The 25,439-nt window shown below is 32.1% G+C and overlaps 1 protein-coding gene across 1 annotated transcript; it reads right to left on the bottom strand.

Annotated features, from left to right (window-relative positions):
* Positions 1-22,587: 22,587 nt before the first annotated feature.
* LOC108468416 (uncharacterized) lies at positions 22,588-23,109 on the bottom strand. Its single transcript, XM_017769302.1, has one exon. The coding sequence runs from the start codon at positions 23,107-23,109 to the stop codon at positions 22,588-22,590; it is 522 nt and encodes a 173-aa protein (XP_017624791.1).
* Positions 23,110-25,439: the final 2,330 nt, after the last annotated feature.

Below are 25,439 nucleotides of genomic sequence, written 5' to 3' on the forward strand. Positions count from 1 at the left end.
TTGTTATCGACTTACCTCGTATGAAAATGAACAGAAACGAACAACTATTCAACGATTTTCGTTTTCCCCCGATCTAATTCTGTTTTCTTTGGTTCTTGATCTAAACACATTCAAATTTAACTCTTTTATTCAATAAATCATTCAATTCAATCCATATACACATATTTAGGGCACTTTACAAATTAGCCCTTACATTTTCACATTTTGACACTTTAGTCCCTAATTCAGAAAATCACAAAATACAAAAAATTTCCATACACGCTTGCTTAGCCGAATATACATGGTGTTCATGTAAGCCCAAAAATTTCATTTATTTCATATTTTAGTCCCTCAAAATATCATTTTTACAATTTAGTCCAAATTACTCAAATTCATCAAAAATTCAAAGACAAAATTTATTAACCCAACACATCTTTTATTTTCATCTTTTAAGAACAAAAAACTTACAATTTCATCAATGGATCAACTCAGAATCATCAAAAAAATCAGAAATTGAAACATGGGCTTGATAGAACTCTAAGCAACGATCACAAAAACGTAGAAATTATCAAAAACCGATCAAAAACACATACCTTAATTCAATCTTAAAGTGTCGAAACCCTAGGACTCTTTTCTTTCTTTTTCTTTGATGAATTCGACTACGTAATGTTAAAATGATAAACAAAATTCATTTTGTTTTATTATAATAACCATAATTATAATAATTACTAATTTAACCTTTATAATTAAACATATAATTCATATTCATTAAGGCCATTAATGTCCACTCAACAATTCAATGGTTTATTAACCACATAAGTCCTCTTAATTAAAAATCCATAGCAAATAGGTACTTTTAACATATGGAACCTCACTTTTGCATTTTACGCGATTAGATCCTTTTATCAAATTGAGTACACAAACGACTAAATTTTCATACGAAACTTTCACACATACTTAACCACATGTTGTAAACACCGAAAATAATATTTAAATATTTTTTATTTGGATTTGTGGTCCCGAAATCACTACTTTGACTAGGGTCTAAACCGGGATGTTATATTGGGAGTCAACGAAGATCACATCACACTATCCGGCTATTGATTTTCGATATTTTACACATTGTGGCTTGGTTTTATGGCATGTATAGGCTAGTGAGTTGATGATATGTTTTAAATTTTAATATAGTCATGAGATTTGGCTTGCTTTTATTGGAAATGTTGGTATGTATTTGGCCCTTTAAGTTGGCTTAAATTATGTGTTGGATAAGTGTTATATGTGATGTATATAATGTCTTGTGTTTTGACATTGTTTTCCATGATTGTTGATACGACTAAATGGTTACTCATTTGGTTAGTTATTAATGCTTGAAGAATGGTATATTATGGTATGATTATAGATGATGATAATGCATGTTTTGATACATGATATAGATGATAATTAGATGAGTAAATGCATTTAGTACTTATGTGAGATTGATGATTGTGGCATACTGATTTGATATGTTTTTGAATATAGAATTGAGTAATTAAAATGGTTATGGATAGATGGCATGTTATATGTATGAAATAGCATATTTTGGTTGCTAAAATGTGTTTTGAAATGGTACCAAATTGGCTGCTATGTGTGCATGAGAGAAAGGTGGGAAATTGGCTTTATAAATGACCTATTTTTGTCCACACTGGCAGAGACACGGGTGTGTGTCTCAGCCGTGTGTGACACATGGTCATACTACACGGTTGTATGTCCCTTGGGGTACCCTTCGAAATTAAGTCAGTATACTCTACAGGTTTGACACGGCATAGACACACGGGCATGTCTGTACATAGGCGTGTAGCCAAGTTAGTAACCCCTCTAGATTTCACACGGCCTGGCACATGAACGTGTCCTCATCCATGTGGTACAAGTCAGTATGTATGCCCTGTTTTCACACAGTCTGTGACACGGGCATGTCTGGTGGCCATGTGAGGCATGCGGCCTGTTCACATGGGAGTGTGACCCCTAAATTTGTGAGAATTTTATAAGTTTCTAAAAGTTTGTAAATGTTATCGGTTTAGTCCCGAACCACTTCTAAGCATGTTTTAAGGTCTCGTAGAGCCTTATAAGGGACAATGTGAATAATTTGAATGTATTTTGATTATGAATACGTATATGTATGAATTATGCTGTGATTGATTGGTAATGCCTCGTAACCCTATTCTGACTATGAATACAGGTTAGAGGTGTTACAGTATGCATGCTAAGTTAGGCATAATGTCTCATATATGCAATTGACCATTTAGGTAGACTTTGGAAGTATATTTGGTATGTTTAAAAGTGGTCAAATGAATGTGCTTATGAATATCATGTTGTTTGTGTGGATAGTAAATGATATAAACTTGATATTGGTTGGTTTTGAGTGCCTATTTATGCCATGGTTATGTGCAAATTGATGTGTATTGGTTGGTACCTGTAATATCCCGATATAGGGCCTAATCGGAATAGTGGTTTCATGACCACAAATTTGAGATAGAAATAATTATTTTATGATTATTTTTAGGTCTATGATATGATTTCATGATTGTGTGAAAATTTCGTGAAGAAATTCTATGCATAAAGTGCTTAATTTGAAGTTAGGGACTAAATTGAATAAGTTGCAAAACTTGCATTCTAGAAGTTTCTAATGTGAAATTGCTTTGAAATACTAACTAGGAGGTCTTAAATAGAAATTTGACCAATTTAAAAGTTTATGGAAAAATATTGGACATGAATGGAATTTTTGGAAAGTTTAGTAGTAAGGGCATTTTGGTCATTTAGGGGTAAAATGAATTAAAATACAAAATTAAAAGCCAATTTTGCTCATCGTCTTCACCATGGATGTGTATACCAAGGGAGACTCCATGGCTAGGGTTTCCAAGCTTCCAAGCTCGATTGTAAGTCCGTTCTAGCCTCGTTTTTAATGATTTTTACGTTTTTGGAGTCCTGGTAACTTGACTTAGCTTATGCTAGCAATAATTCAACCTAGGGTTCATATTTGGAAAAATACCCATAGGTGAAATTTGTGTATTTTGGTGTTTTATGATAGAATATGAGGTTTTAAATTATGTTAGACAACTTGTGCTACTCGGTTTTAAGTGAAAACGAGCAAAAGGGCTTAATCGGTAAAAATACCTAATAGTCATAAGTACATGTTAGAGTGAGAATTTGATGTTGCCATAGAAGGGAAAAATGATCAGCATGTCATAAAACATAAGAAAATAGGATGAAGTTTAATTTCCGAACCTTGGGGAAAAAGTGTAAATATGCAAAAGTTTAGGGGTCAAAATGAAAATTTTTAAAAATTTGATTTTTGGATCCGTATGAATAGTGTGACTAATTATTAGGCTAAATGTGATATTATATATGAAGGAAATCGAGATTTGGGCTTAAATCAGGAAAATACAAGGTTATGGAATAAAATGGTAAATTGCTGTTTCTGGATCGAGGTAAGTTCGTATGATAATAATAATGCAATGTTATGTTTGAATTATATTTCTTACTATTATTGCATATATTTTATGATTTAATATATTGAAAAAGTTGATGGAATGGTGTTTATGATGTGGAAATATGACATGAAAGAATGTTACATGAAATGAAATAAAATGATGATACATGACAAGTGATATATGAAATATGTGATATATGTTATGTAAATTGTTAAAAGCTGATTTGATATTTGAGTTGTGTCTTATTATACTATGAATGGACAATTGGTACTATGGATAGTGAGATCGACACTTCGAGTAAAGTCGTACATAAATAATCTATCGATTCTTTTTATGTTATTATATTTTGATATCATATGAAATGTGGCTGCCTATCAAATGGTTATTTGATGTAAATTATGAATTTAAATTGATTACGGACAATTTAGTAAAATGTTGAAAAGTGAGGAATTTCCGATTGAACCTTGAATAAAAACGATCTGAATGATCTATTGTGAGGTCGCATGTGTAGTACTAAGTGCGAGCTACTATGCATACGAAAGCTGTGATCACGTGTGTAGTACTAAGTGCGAGCTACTACGTGTATCGATGGTTAGGTCACGTGTGTAGTACTAAGTGCAGGCTACTACGTGTAGCGGATAATTGGTCACGTGTGTAGTACTAAGTGCAGGCTACTACGTGTACCGGATAATTGGTCGCATGTGTAGTACTATGTGTAGGCTACTATGCGTACCAGATAGCTTTAGCTACAAGTGTGAAAATATGTGCAGGCAATTGAGTATCAGTTATTATTCCGAAGAGTTCAACAGGAAAATCGATTAAGTAAAAATACAATTGAACATGATTATATGATGAATAAGTGTCGGTATATGTTTATGAAAAATTATGAGCAACGTGCTCGATAATTGGGTGAATTTCCATAAGACAAAATGGATTAAGTGGAAATATGTAAGAATGAATTTTAGTGGTAAAATAGTGTTGGACAGCAGCAGTTGCATGACTTTGAAAATTTACTAAAAATTGTGGTAGTTGAATAAAAATGCAAATTATATATGAAAATAAAGCTTAATGAGTCTATTTTCATATGAAAGAAACAGAGAAAGCAAAAGAATTCTATATTGTGTGATATTTGAATTCTTGTGAAATAGGGTCTGAATGAATTCGAGATCCCCTGTTCTGACTTTATAAATTCACCATAAATTTTAAAAAAAATATTGAGAGTCATACCTTACATGCATGGATTCCTTATTGAATCTAATTTTAAGGGAAACAAACGGAATGGTTGTTGGAATTCTGTACAGGGAGAAACTCAGTTCGTAGTGCACAGGGGTCAGAGTAGTCATACCCTGAAACAGGGGAGACTTTAACTAATAAACTGTACTAAATGGCCCGACCAAAAATTCTAGAAAATAATTGGTAAGTAGACATATGAGTCTAGTTGCATAGAAAATTTACAGAATTGAATTTCGAGTTTTGTAACTTGAGATATGATTTTGTTTAACACCGGGACTCCAGAAAATAGCCTGTCCTGAATATGTGTAATTGTACAATTATAGTGTTTTATCTTGAAAAGCATGATAGTAATTGCTTATTATTTTCATATGAACTTACTAAGCGTAAAGCTTACCCATTCTCTCCATTTCTTTAGTATTGGCAGGTCGGCTCGGGGTTGGAGATCGTCAGAGGTAAAATCACACTATCAAACTATCATTTTTGGGAAAATTAATTCAAATATTAGAAATATCAAGTGAGTGGCATGTATAGAAAGTTGGTTTGTGATATGTATTTTTATTATGATCTTGACCATACGTATCAGTCTGCATTGAGTTATCGTATAAAATCATGAGATGTGGTCCTTATCCATTATGGTTTATAAGTTTAATTAATCGTGCCATGTCCTATGTTTTGATGTGATGATATAGTTAGTTTTGTTTGTTATGCATGTGTTCGAAAAGTTTTGAATTTAATGAAATTTTATGGCCCGATTTTTGTCTATGTGTATTGTTAAGTCTGGTAATGCCTCGTACTCTGTTCCGGCCTTGGATACGGGTAAGGGGTGTTTCATTTAGTGGTATCAGAGCTATGGCTTAGTCAGTTCTCGAACTAACCTAGCATGTGTAAAAGTCCAGCTATACATGCCACTGATCCGTGATAGTGTGATGTCTCCCGACGCGTATGAGCACCGTCTTGCTTAGACAGAGGTACTCTCCAACCGAGCTGTACTGACCATGTTCAATGTGATGCGAAGGTGTTTGAATAAAATTACGATTATAATGAGTCTCAATTTAGAAAAGTATGAATAAAAGTTTATGATATATATATATATAAGTGATAACACGTGAGATGAAAGGTCATGCTATGATAAATATCCATACTTGCTTGATGCTCATATGATGTAGTGCACTTGGCTTACTTGATAAGATGAACGAGATAAATAGAAATTCGTAGAAGTATGAGTAAAAGTTCCTAATATCATGATATGAATGAAAATGTCATTGCCTTGATTAAACGTTGAATGTTGATGAATGCCAATGATATTTTTTATGAGATAAATGATTATAATGAAATGAATTTATCTATGTTAAATTGTTTGGACTGAATTATGTGATTGTAATTATATGTATATGATGATGCACGAAATGAAAGTTGTGATTGTGATATAAATATCTATGTTTGTTTAACCCTTATATGATGTCATGAGTATGATTTGTTCGAGTAGATGAATGGATAAGTCAAGCTATCCAGAAAACATAGGATGCATGCATAATTATACTTGACTAAATGAGATAACTGGAAAGTGAGCGTTAAATCAATATGAATGTTAGTTACTCGAAATGAATAACATGATTGAGATATGATTGCTATGAAGAAAACTGTGTTACATGTATATGTATATGAGAGTTGAATCAGAGGCCCTACGACCTCTTTCCCCTTACCAAAGTGGTGTTTTATAATGGAATTTCATGAGATTTATACTGGATAAGTTTCCGGTTGAGAAACCAAAGAGTTCAATGCTAGAATAATTATAAATATGATTAGAGATTGAAGAATGAATTGATAAGTAAAGTCAAAGCTAGAAAAGTATCAAATTGGCATAAGGATTATTGGAGTTATGCATTGTTCCAGTTAGAGAAGAAATTTATTTTGATAAATCGAATTACTAAGGTACAAGGTCGAGAAAAGTGCCAATAAAAATTTATTCAGAACTAGTCTTCTTTAGTGAAAAGTAATATGAAATTTGTGATGGCAGAAATAGTTGGGGAAATGATATCTGAAATGTGTAATATCTGAGTGTGACAGTTACGGTTGGACAGATTTTAGCAGTTTCTTCTAAGATGTTCTATGTGTTTATCCGTTCTATGTGTTTATTTCTATGGTTATTGATCTTTTGAAGAAATTCTTGTTATATGGGGATGTTTTCTAATCCTGATGTTAAATGAAAGCATTGGTAGCCTGACTGGTTTATAATTTATATTGCTTTATTCCTTCGGGCATTCTATTATATTCTGCCTGATAAAAAAAATTAATGAGAGAATATGTATGATACTATGATTCTGTTTCTTCTACTTGATGCTCCATTTGATATGTATATATATGGGAAGATATATTGTTCTTGTTGCATTGGATTCCAGTGAGACTAAATGATGTTTTCTACTGGATTTCTTTTCTCTGAGGAATTATTGGGATCTTCTATATTTTCCTATGAGTTTGGTTTTCAATTTTCCGGCATAGTATCGTATCCTGGGTTTCTTTATTCTGGATTTCTTTATTCTGGGTTTTTCTATCTTGGATTTCTTTATTCGATTTTCTTGTTATCTTTATTCCGTAATTTGTCAACTATGACTCATGTTCGGAGTGCATTCTTCAGCTCGTGATAATCATGTCAAGTATGGCTATACTTCTGATTTGATTTGGGTGATGTGGTGATTTCAATATTGGGATTTTTCTAATTTTCGTGTAAGGTTTGACAACAGTAAAGGTATAAGTGATAAAAGTGCGAGTTTCATAGTGGATTACTTCTCTCAAGTAAGTCAATTATAGTTAATGTCTTCAATTGAGATATTTTGGTACTTGAGCTAATGCAATTGAGACGGTTTTGAGTAACATAATGAATGAATAGTAAAGGATGGCATGATGAATTGTTTTGTAACTAGAAGAAAGGATTATTTTCGAGGTTATATCATAATTATTTCCGTAGTGGAAAGAGGAAAATGTGATACTGAGTAGCAAACTAAAAGAGTACAATGAGGATCGACTTCTGATAATGAATTTCAGAATATATGAGAAATTAAAGAGATATATTGGAGGCACCGCCTGAGTGAAAGTTCTTCAACACTGAATATGAAATTGAGGAATCTAAGTGAAGACCACTTTTTTGGTAAGATTTTCGGGGACGAAAATCCTTAAAAGGGGGAGAATTGTAATATCCCGAATTAGGGCCTAATCGGAATAGTGGTTTTGTGACAACAAATTCGAGATAGAAATAATTATTTTATGATTATTTTTAGGTCTATGATATGATTGCATGATTGTGTGAAAATTTCGTGAAGAAATTCTATGCATAAAGTGCTTAATTTGAAGTTAGGGACTAAATTGAATAAGTTGCAAAACTTGCATTCTAGAAGTTTCTAGTATGAAATTTCTTTGAAATATTAATTAGGAGGTCTTAAATAGAAATTTGACCAATTTCAAAGTTTATGGACAAATATTGGACATGAATGGAATTTTTGGAAAGTTTAGTAGTAAGGGCATTTTGGTCATTTAAGGGTAAAATGAATTAAAATACAAAATTAAAAGCCAATTTTGCTCATCTTCTTCACCATGGACGTGTATACCAAGGGAGACTCCATGGCTAGGGTTTCCAAGCTTCCAAGCTCGATTGTAAGTCCGTTCTAGCTTCGTAATGATTTTTACGTTTTTGGAGTCCTGGTAACTTAATTTAGCTTATGCTAGCAATAATTCAACCTAGGGTTCATATTTGGAAAAATACCCATAGGTGAAATTTGTGTATTTTGGTGTTTTATGATAGAATATGAGGTTTTAAATTATGTTAGACAACTTGTGCTACTCGGTTTTAAGTGAAAACGAGCAAAATGGCTTAATCGGTAAAAATACCTAATAGTCATAAGTACATGTTAGAGTGAGAATTTGATGTTGCCATAGAAGGTAAAAATGATCAGCATGTCATAAAACATAAGAAAATAGGATGAAGTTTAATTTCCGAACCTTGGGGAAAAAGTGAAAATATGCAAAAGTTTAGGGGTCAAAATGAAAAATTTTAAAAATATGATTTTTGGACCCGTATGAATAGTGTGACTAATTATTAGGCTAAATGTGATATTATATATGAAGGAAATCGAGATTCGGGCTTAAATCGGGAAAATACAAGGTTGTGGAATAAAATGGTAAATTGTTGTTTCTGGATCGAGGTAAGTTCGTATGATAATAATAATGCAATGTTATGTTTGAATTATATTTCTTACTATTATTGCATATATTTTATGATTTAACATATTGAAAAAGTTGATGGAATGGTGTTTATGATGTAGAAATATGACATGAAAGAATGTTACATGAAATGCAATAAAATGATGATACATGACGAGTGATATATGAAATATGTGATATATGTTATGTAAATTCTTAAAAGCTGATTTCATATTTGAGTTATGTCTTATTATACTATGAATGGACAATTGTACTATGGATAGTGAGATCGACACTTCGAGTAAATTCGTACATAAATAATCTATCGATTCTTTTTATGTTATTATATTTTGATATCATATGAAATGTGGTTGCCTATCAAATGGTTATTTGATGTAAATTATGAATTTAAATTGATTACAGACAATTTAGTAAAATGTTGAAAAGTGAGGAATTTCCCAATTGAACCTTCGGAAAAAAAATGATACGAATGATCTATTGTGAGGTCGCATGTGTAGTACTAAGTGCAGGCTACTATGCGTACCCGAAAACTGTGATCACGTGTGTAGTACTAAGTGCAGGCTACTACGTGTATCAGATGGTTAGGTCATGTGTGTAGTACTAAGTGCAGGCTACTACGTGTACTGGATAATTGGTCGCATGTGTAGCACTATGTGCAGGCTACTATGCGTACCAGATAGCTTTGGCTACAAGTGTGAAACTATGTGCAGGCAATTGAGTATCAGTTATTATTCCGAAGAGTTCAATAGGAAAATCGATTAAGTAAAAATACAATTGAACATGATTATATGATGAATAAGTGTAGGTATATGTTTATGAAAAATTATGAGCAATCTGCTCGATAATTGGGTGAATTTCCATAAGACAAAATGGATTAAGTGGAATTATGTAAGAATGAATTTTAGTGGTAAAACAGTGTTAGACAGCAGCAGTTGCATGACTTTGAAAATTCACTAAAAATTGTGGAAGTTGAATAAAAATACAAATTATATATGAAAATAAAGCTTAATGAGTTTATTTTCATATGAAAGAAACAGGGGAAGAAAAAGAATTCTATATTGTGTGATATTTGAATTCTTGTGAAACAGAGTCTGAATGAATTCGAGATCCCCTGTTCTGACTTTAGAAATTCACCATAAATTTTACAAAAATTATTGAGAGTCATTCCTTACATTCATGGATTCCTTGTTGAATCTAATTTTAAGGGAAACAAACATCATGGTCGTTGGAATTCTGTACAGGGAGAAATTCGGTTCGTAGTGCATAGGGGTCAGAGTAGTCATACCCTGAAACAGGGGAGATTTTAACTAATAAACTGTACTAAATGGCCAGACCAAAAATTCTAGAAAAAAATTAGTAAGTAGAAATATGAGTCTAGTTGCATATAAAATTTACAGAATTGGATTTCGATTTTTTTAACTTGAGATATGATTTTTTTTAACACTAGGACTCTAGAAAACAGCCTGTCCTGAATATGTGTAATTGTACAATTATAGTGTTTTATGTTGAAAAGCATGGTAGTAATTGCTTATTATTTTCATAGGAACTTACTAAGGGTAAAGCTTACCCATCCTCTCCATTTCTTTAGTATTGGCAGGTCGGCTTGGGGTTGGAGATCGTCGGAGGCAAAATCACACTATCAAACTATCATTTTTGGGAAAATTAATTCAAATATTAGAAATATCAAGTGAGTGGCATGTATAGGAAGTTGGTTTGTGATATGTATTTTTATTATGATTTTGACCATACGAATCAGTCTGCATTGAGTTATCATATAAAATCATGAATGTGGTCCTTATCCATTATGGTTTATAAGTTTAATTAATCGTGCCATTTCCTATGTTTTGATGTGATGATATAGTTAACTTTGTTTGTTATGCATGTGTTCGAAAAGTTTTGAATTAAATGAAATTTTATGGCCCGGTTTTTGTCTATGTGTATTGTTAAGTCTGGTAATGCCTCGTACTCTGTTTCGGCCTTGGATACGGATAAGGCGTGTTACAGTACCAATGTGGGTGAGGAATATGGCTTGGAAAATGACCTATTTTTGTCCACACGGGTGTGTGTCTCTGCCGGGTGTGACACACGGCCAGGTGACACGGTCGTGTGTCCCCTGATACTTCCATAGAAACCAAGTCAATAGCTTCACACGACCTCTCACACGGGTGTGTGGCTTGGCCATTGGAACAAGTCAGTATTCCCTCCAATTTTCACACGGCCTGGCACACAAGCATGTGAGGCCATTTCGAAGTGTACACGGCCTGGCACACAGGCCTGTGTGTAACACCTCTAACCCGTATCCATCGCCGGAACAGGGTTATAGAGCATTATCGGAGTTTACAGACTAATTTCATATAATTCATGTCATTTACTTTTCATATCCGAAATTAATCATATTGTACCTTGAATGGACCCTCGAGGCCCAATTTAGACATTAGAATCACGTTGGGCTAAATAAGGAACTCAGAAATGTTTTTGCAAAATTTAAAAATTTTTCTTTAACACAAGGATCACATGCCCGTGTGAGTAGCCACACGGCCAAGTGACATGCCCATATCTCAGGCCATGTGGGCATTCAATGTGAGGCACGCGGCCGTATCCTAGCTCATGTTCTTACCCGTATAACTCCCTGACTTGTGCCACACGGTCTGTCACACGCTCGTGTGCTAGGCCATGTGGTTAATTTAATTTTCACAATTAGGTGCAGGTTTCACATGGCCAAGACACACGTTCGTGTTCTGGGCCGTATAGCACACACGACTGAGATACACGCCCGTATCTCCGCCAGTGTGCCTAATTCTGAGTCATTCTGTTTCTAAATTTTAGGATACATAGGACATACGGCCAAATCATATGCCCATGTATCAGGCCGTGTGTCATACACAGTCAAGACATACGCCCGTGTGTCTACCCGTGTGGACAAAATAAGGCCATTTCTTAGCCCTATTTCTCACTCAAATTTAACCTTCAACCTACAACAACATTTACATATATTAAACAACCAATTCAAGTTATACAAATCAAGTAAACATCATTAATATATATATGAAATAGTATCACATATTCATATAATCAAGCTTACCTTCTTGTGATGATTTATATTTTTCTCTAAATCAATTTAACCAAACCTTATACATGTATGTATTAAACATGATATAACTTTATATTATCATACCAAAATATACCATTACTAGCCATTCCAATGGCTAGACTACAAACATCCATTTACATATTGTCATTGGTAAAAATTAGCTTATACATGCCATTATGTCAAAGTAAGTTTTCTATTTATACCAAAACAAACTAGAGGATAGTATGATGATACTCCGACCGATATCCAACCTTTACGAGCTTCCGAGCACTATAAAACAGAGAAAAGAAAACCTAGAAAGAATTTAATGCTTAGTAAGTTTGTATAACAGGAATTTAACTTACCATATATTTACATTTAAGATAAACATACACTAATGCATCCAAATAATTTGACTTATAGCCAAAAACATAATTTCACCAAATCATGTTAGTCAAGTAATTCACATAATACCAAGAACATGGATAAGCTCATCATTTAATATCTTTCATATTCATATGCTTTACATAATATTATTCTATATTACATGTACACTTTGATGACAAATCATTTCAAATTCAGTTTAGCCATGTTGGAACTTTACCCGTTGAATTTATTAGAAATATCGATGGATACGCTCATATAGTACACTTTAGTGTACACTATAATTCATCAATTTATTTTCAGGGGTACCCAATTACGGCACATAATCGAGAAACACACTCTCGAGCCTTATAATGGGAAGTTCACACAAAGCCATTTCAGTAAGCTTATAAAAAGCCTATCGGGAAGCTTATCCGAGCTATATAACGGGTAGCTCATAAGAGCCATAATCGGGAAGTTCACAAAGAACCTTGTCGGGAAGTTCACAAAGAACCATATTGGGAAGCTTCAGATAGCCAATATCAGGAAGTTCAAGCGAGCACTATCGGGAAGCTCACAAAGAGCCAATTAACGAGAAGTTCACAAAGAACCTTTAATCGGGATGCTCATAAGAGCTAACATGTGTCCACAAAAAATGTAGGATCACAACCTATCAGGACGCTCCTAAGAGCTATAATGGGAAGCTCGCTAAACCATATAATGGGAAGCTCGAGTGGGCTAATAACAGAAAGCTCTTTTGAGCTATAGTGTGTCTGGAACATAGCAAGACCACAACCAATTCGGGAAAAACTTGTATCCATCGAATTTCACCTATTCAAACGAGACTCAACAATTCTCGGGTATATAATTATTTTTATTTATATAAAAAATTCATAATTCACAAATATAACATTCAATTCAAACATAAGAATGTACACAATTTAGTTACACGAACTTACCTCGATACTTGTTCGTATATGAAATCAACTAATCCGAAACTTTTTGTTTTCCTTGATCCAACTCGGTATTAGGTCTTTCAGGACGTATATAAATAAATTTAACATCAACTTAATCCATTTCATACTCAATTTAATTCAATTTACATCCTAGGAAAAATTTCCATTTTGCCCCTATACTTTTCACAAATGACGATTTTGTCTCTGGGCTCGAAAATTGAAATTCATGCAATTTAATCCTTATTCTCAGCCTAACTGAAATTTCATATAACTTTTACAGCACATGTATTTCACAAAATTCATAATTTTTTCCATAACTTTTACATCTTTACAATTTAGTCAAATCATATTTTCATCAAAATTCTCTTTGTAAAAGTTGTTTATCTATCAACAACCTTTTGTTTTCTACCATAAATTTCAAAATTTCAGCATATTCATCCATGGAAAGACTTTAATGATTTGATAAATTTTCAAATTAATCCCCAAAATAGATAGATTAAACTATCTCAATCTCAAAAATATAAAAATTACTAAAAACGGGATAAGAAAACATACCTAATTAAGGTTTTCCTTTCTCTTTCCTAGGGTTTCCATGGAATTTTTGGGGATGAAGATGATATAAAATGATATTATTTCTATTTAATTATTTATCATCCATTAATTTTTCCACTTTTCGATTTAGTCCTTAAATTTTTCTAATTTTCCATGGATGATTCATCAAAAATATCTACTAACTTTTCTTTAATGGTCTAATTACCATATAAGAAGCTCAATTTTTGAATTCCATAGCTAATTGATACTTATAGCTACTAGAATTCAACTTTTGCATTTTATGCAATTTGGTCCTTTCCCTAATTAAACACAAAATCGGTAAAATTTTCTTATCAGAATTTTCATATGACATTTCTATCATAATGTAAACCATGCAATAATATTAAAATAAACTTTATTTCTGGGTCAGATTTGTGGTCCCAAACCTCTGTTCCGATTTCACTGAAAATGAGCTGTTATAGTGTGGTTGGCCGTATGACCCAAGTCAGTGAGTTACACAGGGTTGGACACGAGCTGGGACACAGCCATGTGTCCCCATTTTGAATGTCCGCACTGCCTGAGACACGAGTGTGTCTCTTGGCTGTGTGAAACGCACGGTCTGGCCACACAGGCGTGTGTCCCCTGCACTTTAAAAAAATTTTAATATTCTTCTAAAAACTTCTTGAGTACTCGGTTTAGTCTCGAATCACTTTTAATGTCTATTTGGGGGCTCGAAGGCTCATATTAGGGACTGTATGGATGTATTTGAATGGTTTTTGAATTGAATGATAATTTATTATGAAATGTATAATTGTTTAAGTTATAAGTTCGATAATGCCTCGTAATCTTGTTCCGGCGTAAGATACGGGTGAGGGGTGTTACAAAAGTATCGAAGTGTACCAAACTAACATATTTATCTATATATACATGCCACTAACCTAGGAGATACAAAAACTAACAACTTAGAAGGATAGTGTGAGCCGGTTGAATGATCCTTCCAAACAGTCAGCAATGTTTATCTACAAAACAATCCATAAGAACTGATAAGCTTACAAAGCTTAGTAAGGACATAGTATAACATGTAATCTAAATACATATAAACATAATTCATATACTATTTGTTTGAGAGTTACCAGAGTATAAATAGGGGCACTAAAGTGCATTCAAGGTACCGAAGTACAAATAGGGGCACGTATGTGCAATCAGGGGTACCGAAGTACAAACAGGGGCACGTATGTGCAATCAGGGGTACCAAGGTACAAACAGGGGCACGTATGTGCAATCATACAATAATTTTCTATAAGCATATTAATTAAAGAATCATAAAATAAGAACACAAGTAGAAATTCATTTATGTATTGAAATACCATGAACTTACCTACTATTTAATGCTGATCAACACACAAGGACTAATCCACTATTGTCCCTTTTCCTCGATTAGTCTTTCTGTTCCAAGTTTTAATCTATATAATAATTAAAAAATATATATTAATATCATACATATTTCACATTCCACTCAATGTATATGACTCTTAACTTTTCATTAATTACACATTTCCCTAAACTTTTACAACTTTTTCAATTTAATCCTTTAACCCGAAAATCATCAAATTGAAAATTTTATAATAATCAAATTATAGCCGATTGTTCTAGGACCTTTAATAGTCCCTATTGCACATCAAATTCACCATCAAACCTTGAAATTTTGACATTTTAACACTTTAATCCTTAAATCAAAATCTAACAAAAATCACTTTACAAAACAACCAAATATCACAATCAAAGTTTCAAATATATAATTATCATCATAAAAAACCAATATTCATTAATGGTAACTTCCAAAATTTTTAAAAGATTCAAAAATGAAGGTATAGGCTAGCTGGACCTAGTTGCAACGATCTCAAAAACATAAAAATCATTAAAAACGGATCACGAAATTATACCATGCAAGGAATTTTAAACTAGCCGAAATTCAAGCTTCCCCTTCCATGGAGAATTCGATTGAAACACAAAAATATGAAGAAGATGATAGCATTTTTTCATTTGTTTTGTTTTTATATAACTAATTACCAATTTACCCTTACTAATATAACTTAAAACTAACATAATTGTGTCCAAATTTGTCCACTAACATCAAGGATGGTATATTTACTATTTTATCCCAATAGTTTAAGGTTTCATACCCATTTGTCCCCTTTAACTAATAACTCAACTTGTACACTTTTTACAATTTAGTCCTTTTTACTTAATTAACCATTTAAAAATTGAAATTTCTTAACAAAATTTTAACACGACCCTAATATAATCCCATATAATAAAATAATAACACCATTGTTGAAATTGTGGTCTTAAAACCATTATTTTTTATATCACTAAAAACAGGTTGTTACACTTTAACTAGCCAAACTTGGCTTACAACGCCCTCCGGTGATATCCCAATTCATCTCGAACTTTCTTAACACTTTACTAAGTTCCACTCATCAAGATGTCTAACTTTCTGAGACATTTTCACTTGTTGCGCCAATGTTACTAGTTTGCCCAATCTATCCGCCAAAGTATCATTTGGGCAGATAGAAATACACTACCACTCTCCTTTGACTTGTTTGCCTAATCAAGACTTCGATCGAGGATGCACTCATAGAATTCAACCCTTTGATTAAATCTAATGCTTAACTCACTCAAAACCTATTTTGAAATTCTTACTCCTAAAACAACACTCGAGCACTAGAGCTTTACTGGGTGGGATGTTACAAACTAGACCAACTTGGCGTAATACCTTTGGTAATGCCCTCATTACCAAAGAATCCTTGATACACCTACCAATCCCTTCTTTTGTACATATTCACACAATTCTGAGAGCAATCATTACCTCATACTCTAACATTAGCCATGCGCCCTATGTATACGCTAGAAGAGTCAACTAGGAAGATAAGACCGCGCCACTTAGATTCCTTCGGGCTACTCGCCCAAAATCAAGACTTGCCAATACTGGGTGTTACAAAAAATTAAATGAATGGCTAAAATATATATATTTTAAATTGGAGGGCTAAGAAATTTTGCCAATATAATATAATAAAATTTTTATCGTTGGTATTATGAGTTATATAAGTTAAGAATAAAAAATTTTAATATTTAAAATAAATTTAAATTAATTACTATTTGTAGTATTATTGAAATTAGATCGAATTGTTCAATAAGATCAATTAAATTGAAAACTAGTTAGGTCATCGGCCTGAACATTGATGTTGAACCACTTTTGGATTCAACCATTTAAAACTTTCATTAATTCGAAAATAAAAACCATTTGAACTGGTTAAACTGAGTTTTAGTAATTCCTTGAGTTATTGTTTTAGTTTTTTTACATTCGACCTAATATTTTTTTCATAAGAAAAAAATGCAAAAGAAAACTAAATTAAACCATCATATGCTGAAAAAAAATCCATTAACTCTGCCGCCACATAAACTTCTCCAATATGCTCAGATACGTCTTTAAATACTTGCACTTCTGTTATCATATCAAAATCCATCTTAACAATGCAATCAACCACTTGATTTCTCTCCCTTGGGATGTGTCTGATGTTCCATTGATCCATAGTCTCTAATATCTGATAAATCCTGCTCATCAAAGCTAAGGTTGGATCTACTAATTGTCTATTTTAGAAAGCGTTAGCCACATTTAGATTATCTATATGAATCAAAACCTTATTAAACGGGTCTTTTAAAAAGAATCAGTCCATCAAGAACGTCCCAAAACTCTGCATCAAAAACTAAACAATCCCCTAAATAATGATTGAACCCTAAGATCCAATCTCTATTCTAATTTTGCGCTACACCCCCAGCAGCAACAATACCTACAATAGTCTTAACAACACCATCAATATGTAATATAATTAAATCACCTGATAGAGGAAGGTTAGAAGTAGTAACAAGTTGTCTTGGTGAATCTTTGTTATAAGCTAAATCAAACTGCTTATCCCAGCTAATGGATGTCCTAGTAGTTTTATTTATTTTAATCCCAATTCTATCTGACTCAACCCAATGACCAATGATCCAACCAAAGTTAAAATACAAACAAAATGTTAAAATATGCCATAAGTTCCTATATTCTTCATAAATTTAAAATTTAATCCCTATACTTTTATTTTTAATAATTTAATCCTTTCACTTTTCAGATTTTAAATTTAAGGTACAACCGTTAACACTATTAAAATTATTTTATTAAATTTAAGTTCATTGCGTCATTTTTTAGTTAGATTTTTACCAGGGGTGAATTAGGAGGGACCAAAATTGAATTATAAATTTTTGAGAAGTCAAAATATAATTTTATAATATATTAGTTTACGATTACATCATTTTTGAAGAGGACTAAACAAAATGGTTTTCATTTTTATGAAGCCAAAGTGCAATTTCACCGTATATAAATTTATAATTAATAATTTATATGAGAGAAAATTGTAATTGTTCATTCTTTTGGGGGGTTCAGGATCTTGCTTGGCCCTTTACATTCGCCCTTGATTGTTACTTATGTCACAACAAAAAATTTAACAAAAAAAAAGTATTAACAATTGAACGTGAATTTTTGAAATTTGACAAAAAAAGGAAAATAGAGATTAAATTTCAAAATTTTGAAGAGTAGAAATACCTACGGTCTATATATTTTGTGTTATAGAAAAATTAATAAAACAATAAATAAAAGAGGATGGAAAATACGAGAGAATTTCATTATTTTATTTTCACTTACAAGGTGTTATTTATAAGCTCCTTTACATTCAATTAATAAAGGTATTACATTTAATGAATTATAGTTTCTTAATTACTCTATTTAATAATCTCCGATTATAAATTAAGGAAAGAGTTTTATCTCATTACTTTAATATGCTTAAAGGGGGTTATGACATCCATTTAATTTACAACACTCCCCCTTGGATGTCTTTTAAATAAGAATATGTCTCATTAAAACCTTTATTAGGAAAAATCCTGTGGGATAAAAACTTAATGAAGAAAAAAGAGTACACAATCTCCTATTACAAGTTGCCTCGTTAAAAACCTTTACAAGGAAAACCCAGTGGGACAAAACCTTGGTTAAAGGAAAAGAGTACAACATGTTTTAGACTCCCCCTAATGGCGACATCACATTATATCTTCGAGTCAACGCATTCCAATCTTGTTTCGTAGTCTTTCAAATGTTGAAGTTGGCAATGCCTTGGTAAAAAGATCTACTAAATTATCACTAGAACGAATTTGTTGAACTTTTATGTCACCTTTCTTTTCAAGATCATGAGTGAAGAATAATTTTGGTGAAATATGTTTTGTTCTGTCACTTTTGATATAACCACCCTTTAATTGAGCTATACATGCTGCATTATCTTCGTATAAGATAGTTGGCATATTTTCCTGTAAAGGCAAATTATATATCTTCTGGATATGTTGGGTTAATAACCTTAGCCAAACACACTCTTGGCTTGCCTCATGCATTGCAATTATTTTAGCATGATTTGAAGAGGCAGCAGCTAATGTTTGCTTTGTCGAACGCCATGATATGGTAGTACCTCCACATGTAAATAAATATCCCATTTGAGATTGACCTTTATGTGGATCCGATAAATATCCAGCATCAGTATAACTAACTAATAGAGATTTTGAATCATTTAAATAAAATAACCCCATATCAATGGTCCCTCTAAGATATCTAAATACATGTTTAATTCCATTCCAATGTCTACATGTTGGAGAGGAACTAAATCTTGCTAACAAGTTTACAGCAAAAGCTATATCAGGTCTTGTGTTATTTGCAAGATACATCAATGCTCCTATGGCACTTAGATATGGTACTTCAGGACCAAGAAACTCTTTATCATTCTCACAAAGACAAAATTGATCTTTATTCACATCTAACGATCGTACAACCATCGGGGTACTTAATTGATGTGCTTTATCCATATAAAATTTATTTAAGATCTTTGTCATATAAGTTGACTGATGGACATGAATTCCATCTTTTAAATGCTCGATCTGCAGGCCAATACAAAATTTTGTTTTTTCGAGATCTTTCATCTCAAATTCTTTCTTTAAATAATTTACTACATTTTGAAGCTCTTCAGGAGTTCCAATAATATTTAGATAATCAACATAAATAGCAATGATCACAAAGTTTGATTCAGACCTTTTTATAAAAATACATGCGCAGATTGGATCGCTTTTATAACCTTCTTTTAATAAATATTCACTAAGACGATTGTACCACATACGTCCAGATTGTTTTAATCCATATAAACTTTTCTTTAATCTAATTGAGCAATTTTCCCGGGAAACTCTATATCCTTCATGGATTTTAAATCCTTCTGGGATTTTCATATAAATTTAACTATCAAATGTACCATACAAATAGGCTGTAACAACACCCATTAGACGCATGTCAAGTTTTTCACATACTGCCAGACTAATAAGGTATCTAGACGTGATTGCATCCACCACAGGAGAATATGTCTCTTCATAATCAATGCAGGGTCTTTGTGAAAATCCTTGTGCTACAAGTCGTGATTTATATGTTATGACTTCATTTTTCTCATTTCATTTTCGCAAAAATATCCATTTATATCCTATTGGCTTTACATATTTAGGTGCTTGGACTATAGGTCCAAAAACCTCACGTTTAGAAAGTGAATTTAATTCTGCTTGAATTGCGTCTTTCTATTTTGGCCAATCTTTTCTATTTCTACATTCCTCAATAGATTTAGGCTCAGGATCCTCATTTTCTTTTGCTATTTCAATAGCAACATTATAAGCAAAATTTTTGTCGGCAACTATATTTTTTCGGTTCCATCTTTTTCCTGAAGTAATATAACTTATTGAGATTTCTTCGTTATCACCATTTTCAGGTACCTGAACCTCTTCTAGGGTTTTTTGATTAGTTATATCTTTGGCCTCTTCTGGGGCACTTGCCTCCACAATATTACAATCTTGAATAATTGCTCCTTTCCTTTTACAAGAATTTTTATCTTTGGAATCGATTGGCCTTCCGCGCTTCAAGCGTGGATTACTTTCTTTTGCACTAACAATTTGCCTTATTGGGATATCAATTCGTATTGGAGCATTTTCAGCTAGTATGTGAGATTTTATAATTCTCTTTAGGTCAGTAAATGAATCTGGCAGTTGATTGGCAATGTTCTGCAAATGTATAATCCTTTGAACTTCTTGATCACATTGACTTGTACAAGGATCTAATTGACATAAGGATGATTCATTCCATGTAATTTCTTTTACCACTTGTATTTTCTCTCCCCCTAATGTTGGGAATGTTGTTTCATCAAAATGACAATCAATAAATCATGCAATAAATAAATCTCTTGTTAATGGTTCAACATATTTAATTATAGAAGAAGATTCATAACCAATATATATTCCCAACCTCCTTTGAGGACCCATCTTTGTGTGTTGTGGTGGAGCAAGTGGAACATATACTGTACATCCAAAAATTCTAAGATGGGAAATATTTGGCTCCTGACCAAAAGCCTATTGTAATGGGGAGTACTTATTATAACTTGTTGGCCTTAAGCGTACAAGTGCTGCTGCATGCAAAATAGCATACCCCAAGCTATAACAGGGAGATTTGCTCTCATAAGCAATGGCCAAGATATTAGTTGGAGGCGTTTGATAAATGATTCAGCTAAACCATTTTGTGTATGAACATGAGCTACAGGATGTTCAACTTTTATCCCAATTGACATACAATAATTATTAAAAGCTTGGGATGTAAACTCACCAGCATTATCAAGACGAATAGTTTTGATTGCATAATTTGGAAATTGTGCTCTTAATCGAATTATTTGAGCAAATAGTCTCGCAAACGCCAGGTTGCGAGTCGATAATAAGCACACATGTGACCACCTACTAGATGCATCTATTAATACCATAAAATATCTAAATGGTCCACATGGTGGATGAATGGGCCCACATATATCACCTTGAATATGTTCCAGAAATGCTGGAGATTCAATCCCAACTTTAGCTGGTGATGGTCTAATAATTAATTTTCCTTGAGAACAAGTGACATAAGATAAATCCTTGAATTCAAGAATCTTTTGGTTCTTTAATGGGTGTCCAATTGAATTCTCGATGATTCTTCGCATCATAATAGATCCGGGATGGCCTAATCAGTCATGCCAAATAGTAAAAGTATGTGGTTCTACAAACTTCTGGTTTGTAGTAACATGTGACTCAATTGCACTAATATATGTATAATATAAACCTGATGAAAAAGCAGGTAGCCTTTCCAAAATATATTCCTTTCCATATTCAATATTTGTAATATATAGATATTCAACATTTTTCTCATTCATAGTCTCAATATGATATTCATTAAGACGAATATCTTTAAAACTCAATAAATTTCTTTGAGACTTGGTGGAATATAAAGCATCATCAATGATAAATTTTGTACCTTTAAGTAATAATATAATAGCTCTTCCAGAGCCTTGAATAAGTTTTGAACTACCCGATATTGTATTAACATGGGCATTACTCATTGTAAAATGTGAAAAATATTTTTTTATCTTTAAGTATCATATGTGTTGTAGCACTATCTGCAAGACACATGTCTTCATTGATTTTGGGTCCATCGAAATTTTGTTAAATATTCATATTCTTCATAAAACAAACAAAATATAATATGAGAAACATTGCAATTATTTATTAAATATATAAATTATTCTTTATGCAAGAAAATAAAATATACTTAAAACAACATAAAAATGTCAAAATAACATCAATTTTTCTAATGATTCTCAAAGAAATCTGCCACATCTAGGTGAGTTATATTATTAAGGTCATTAAATTTATCATCCTCGTAGGCATGGTCAATTTTATTATTATAGTGAATGTCTTCATCTTTTGCCTCCATTTCATCATTTTGGGATATAAAATTTGTCTCCATATGCTTTCCCTTCCTTTTAATAGATGCTTGATAAAGTTTCACTAAATGCTCAGACGTACAACAGGTACATGACCAATGCCCCTTCATACCACATCGGTAACATATATTCTCAACAATCTTTGAAGGATTATTTTGACCACTTCTTTCTTGTCTTTCATTGTTATTCTTTTTCTGGTGGTTAGAAGTATCATTGTTATGACCACCATGATAACGATTACTAATATATCCTCGACCACGTCCCCTACTACTTCCATGACCACGACCGCGACTTCTAGATTTTCTATTTTCATAATTATTGTGTACTGCTACATTCACTTCCGGGAATGGTGCAGAACTAGTGGGACGAATCCCATGATTTTTCATCAATAGCTCATTATTTTGTTCAGTCACCAAAAGGCATAAAATTAATTTAGAATACCTTTTAAAACCTTTTTCACGGTATTGCTGCTACAGGAGCACATTAGTAGCGTGAAAGGTTGAAAATGTTTTCTCTAACAAGTCATCATCAGTTATGTTTTCTCCACATAATTTTAGTTGAGAACTAATTTTGAAAAGTTCTAAATTGTATTCACTTACAGTCTTAAAATCTTGCAACCGTAAGTGCATCCAATCATAACGAGCTTTAGGGAGTATCACAGTTTTCTAATGGTTAAATCGTTCTTTCAATTTTTTTCACAACTTAAGAGGGTCTTTCACAGTGAGATATTCCACTTTTAATCCTTCATGCAGATGATGACGGATGAAAATCATTTCTCTTGTCTTGTCTTGATTAGATGCTTCTTTATTTGCTAATATAGTATTTCCTAGACCTTTAGCATCTAGGTGAATTTCAGCATCTAACACCCATGACAAATAATTCTTGCACGAGATGTCTCTGACGCAAATTCAAGTTTGGCAAGATTTGACATTATAATCACTTGAATCAAAATAAAAAAATATATTAGTAAAATAATAAGTATTCTCAATCGTAAAATAATTCAATTATATATACCAAATTTGCTAAATAATAATATGTATGTCAAATATTGGCATAAAGAGGAATAGTCATAATAATAACTTAACACAAATTAAATTAATTGAAATTTCTTTTAATAAAAAAATATGTATATATAATTATCATTATTAGATTTTAGTTGTAAAAATAAATGTGCAAATGTTACCAAAAGCAAATATTTTATCTAGAAAATAAAATAAAAGAATTATGAAAATACGTATACCGTATATAGTTTAACGGGAGTTATACAGGCAAATTATATAAAGTCGAAATGATGTGAACTTCACTATGAACTCGTAGAAGCTCGTGCTAATAACGTGTTATAGAAAAATTAATAAAACAATAAATAAAAGAGGATGGAAAATACGAGAGAATTTCATTATTTTATTTTCACTTACAAGATGCTATTTATAAGCTCCTTTACATTCAATTAATAAAGATATTACATTTAATGAATTAAAGTTTCTTAATTACTCTATTTAATAATCTCCGATTATAAATTAAGTAAATAGTTTTATCTCATTACTTTAATATGCTTAAAGGGGTTATGACATCCATTTAATTTACAACATTTTGGTATTATTTATGTCTATTTTACAGTCTATTTTTGGGGTTTGGGGTTTATCCACCTAACAAAGTTGTCTCCAAAATTCAAACTTGTGTCTCTCCTTAAGAATATAATGTATCTTACCAATATTGCATATAAAACTTATTGATACTTAACAGTATATTTTAATGCAAAACAAAACAATATGGGAGTAGAGCTTCTGGTTTATGTTTGCTCATCCAAGTCCTGTGTCGTTTCTTTTGCTATGCTTAATTAGTTGTTAACTTTGATTTCTATAAAAACCTAATTAGGTTCTGAAGAAAAAAATGCAAAAAATTGGACTGTAAGGTCATTTTAAAAAAAATATATATATATATATAAAAGCGATATATAGAGATGGTAAAACTCGAACTGCCTTGTGGATTTCGATCCAACCTGCTCTAGATGGAGCAAATTTTTTTGTTTGAAAAGTGGATACGAAGGGAAGCAAGTAAATTTTTTCTTCTGGATAGTAAGTATGGAATGATTTTGATAATTGCTTGCCCTACTCTAACCCACTTCGCTTTATAAAATTACCATTTTATTCTTGTATATATAAACTAATAAAAGGGTAAAATGTAATATAGAAAAAAATATATTTTATGCTTAAATATTTTTGAAAATATTTTTGAAGGATTATGTTTAAATATTTACTTGATTTTAAAAGGATCGAAAAAAAAATTAAAGATAACTAGCAAAAATTAAATTGCGTGGGATGCAGTGGGCCGGGATAGATGCATCCAACATCCATGAAGATGGCAGTGATTTTCAAGATTATATATCCATAGTGGTGCGGTGTAAATGTTGGAGTAAAACGTACCAATTATAGAGTAGTAGTGGATTTAACATTATCTGCCCCCGCTCATTCCATTGCCATCCCTAGTCATATAAACTAATGCATAATATTAATCATGGATAAACCAATATAGTTGGTTAAATGTAAGACTATTACAAAACTATTAAAATGGAAACTAAAAGAAAATGTACATCAAATAAGTTTGAATAATATGTAATTTTTTTATAATTGTAAAACGACACTTTTTGGTATGTTAAAACCGTTGAATTATTTTCTCCTTATCAATGTTGTTAAAAATATCTTTCTCAACATATGTA

Source organism: Gossypium arboreum, chromosome 2 (assembly GCF_025698485.1).
Source record: "Gossypium arboreum isolate Shixiya-1 chromosome 2, ASM2569848v2, whole genome shotgun sequence".
In the NCBI taxonomy this organism is placed as follows: Eukaryota; Viridiplantae; Streptophyta; class Magnoliopsida; order Malvales; family Malvaceae; genus Gossypium; species Gossypium arboreum.

Coding starts and splice junctions, on each gene's coding strand:
- LOC108468416 (XM_017769302.1), bottom strand. CDS start 23,109: ATGAAAAATCATGGGATTCGTCCCACTAGTTCTGCACCATTCCCGGAA.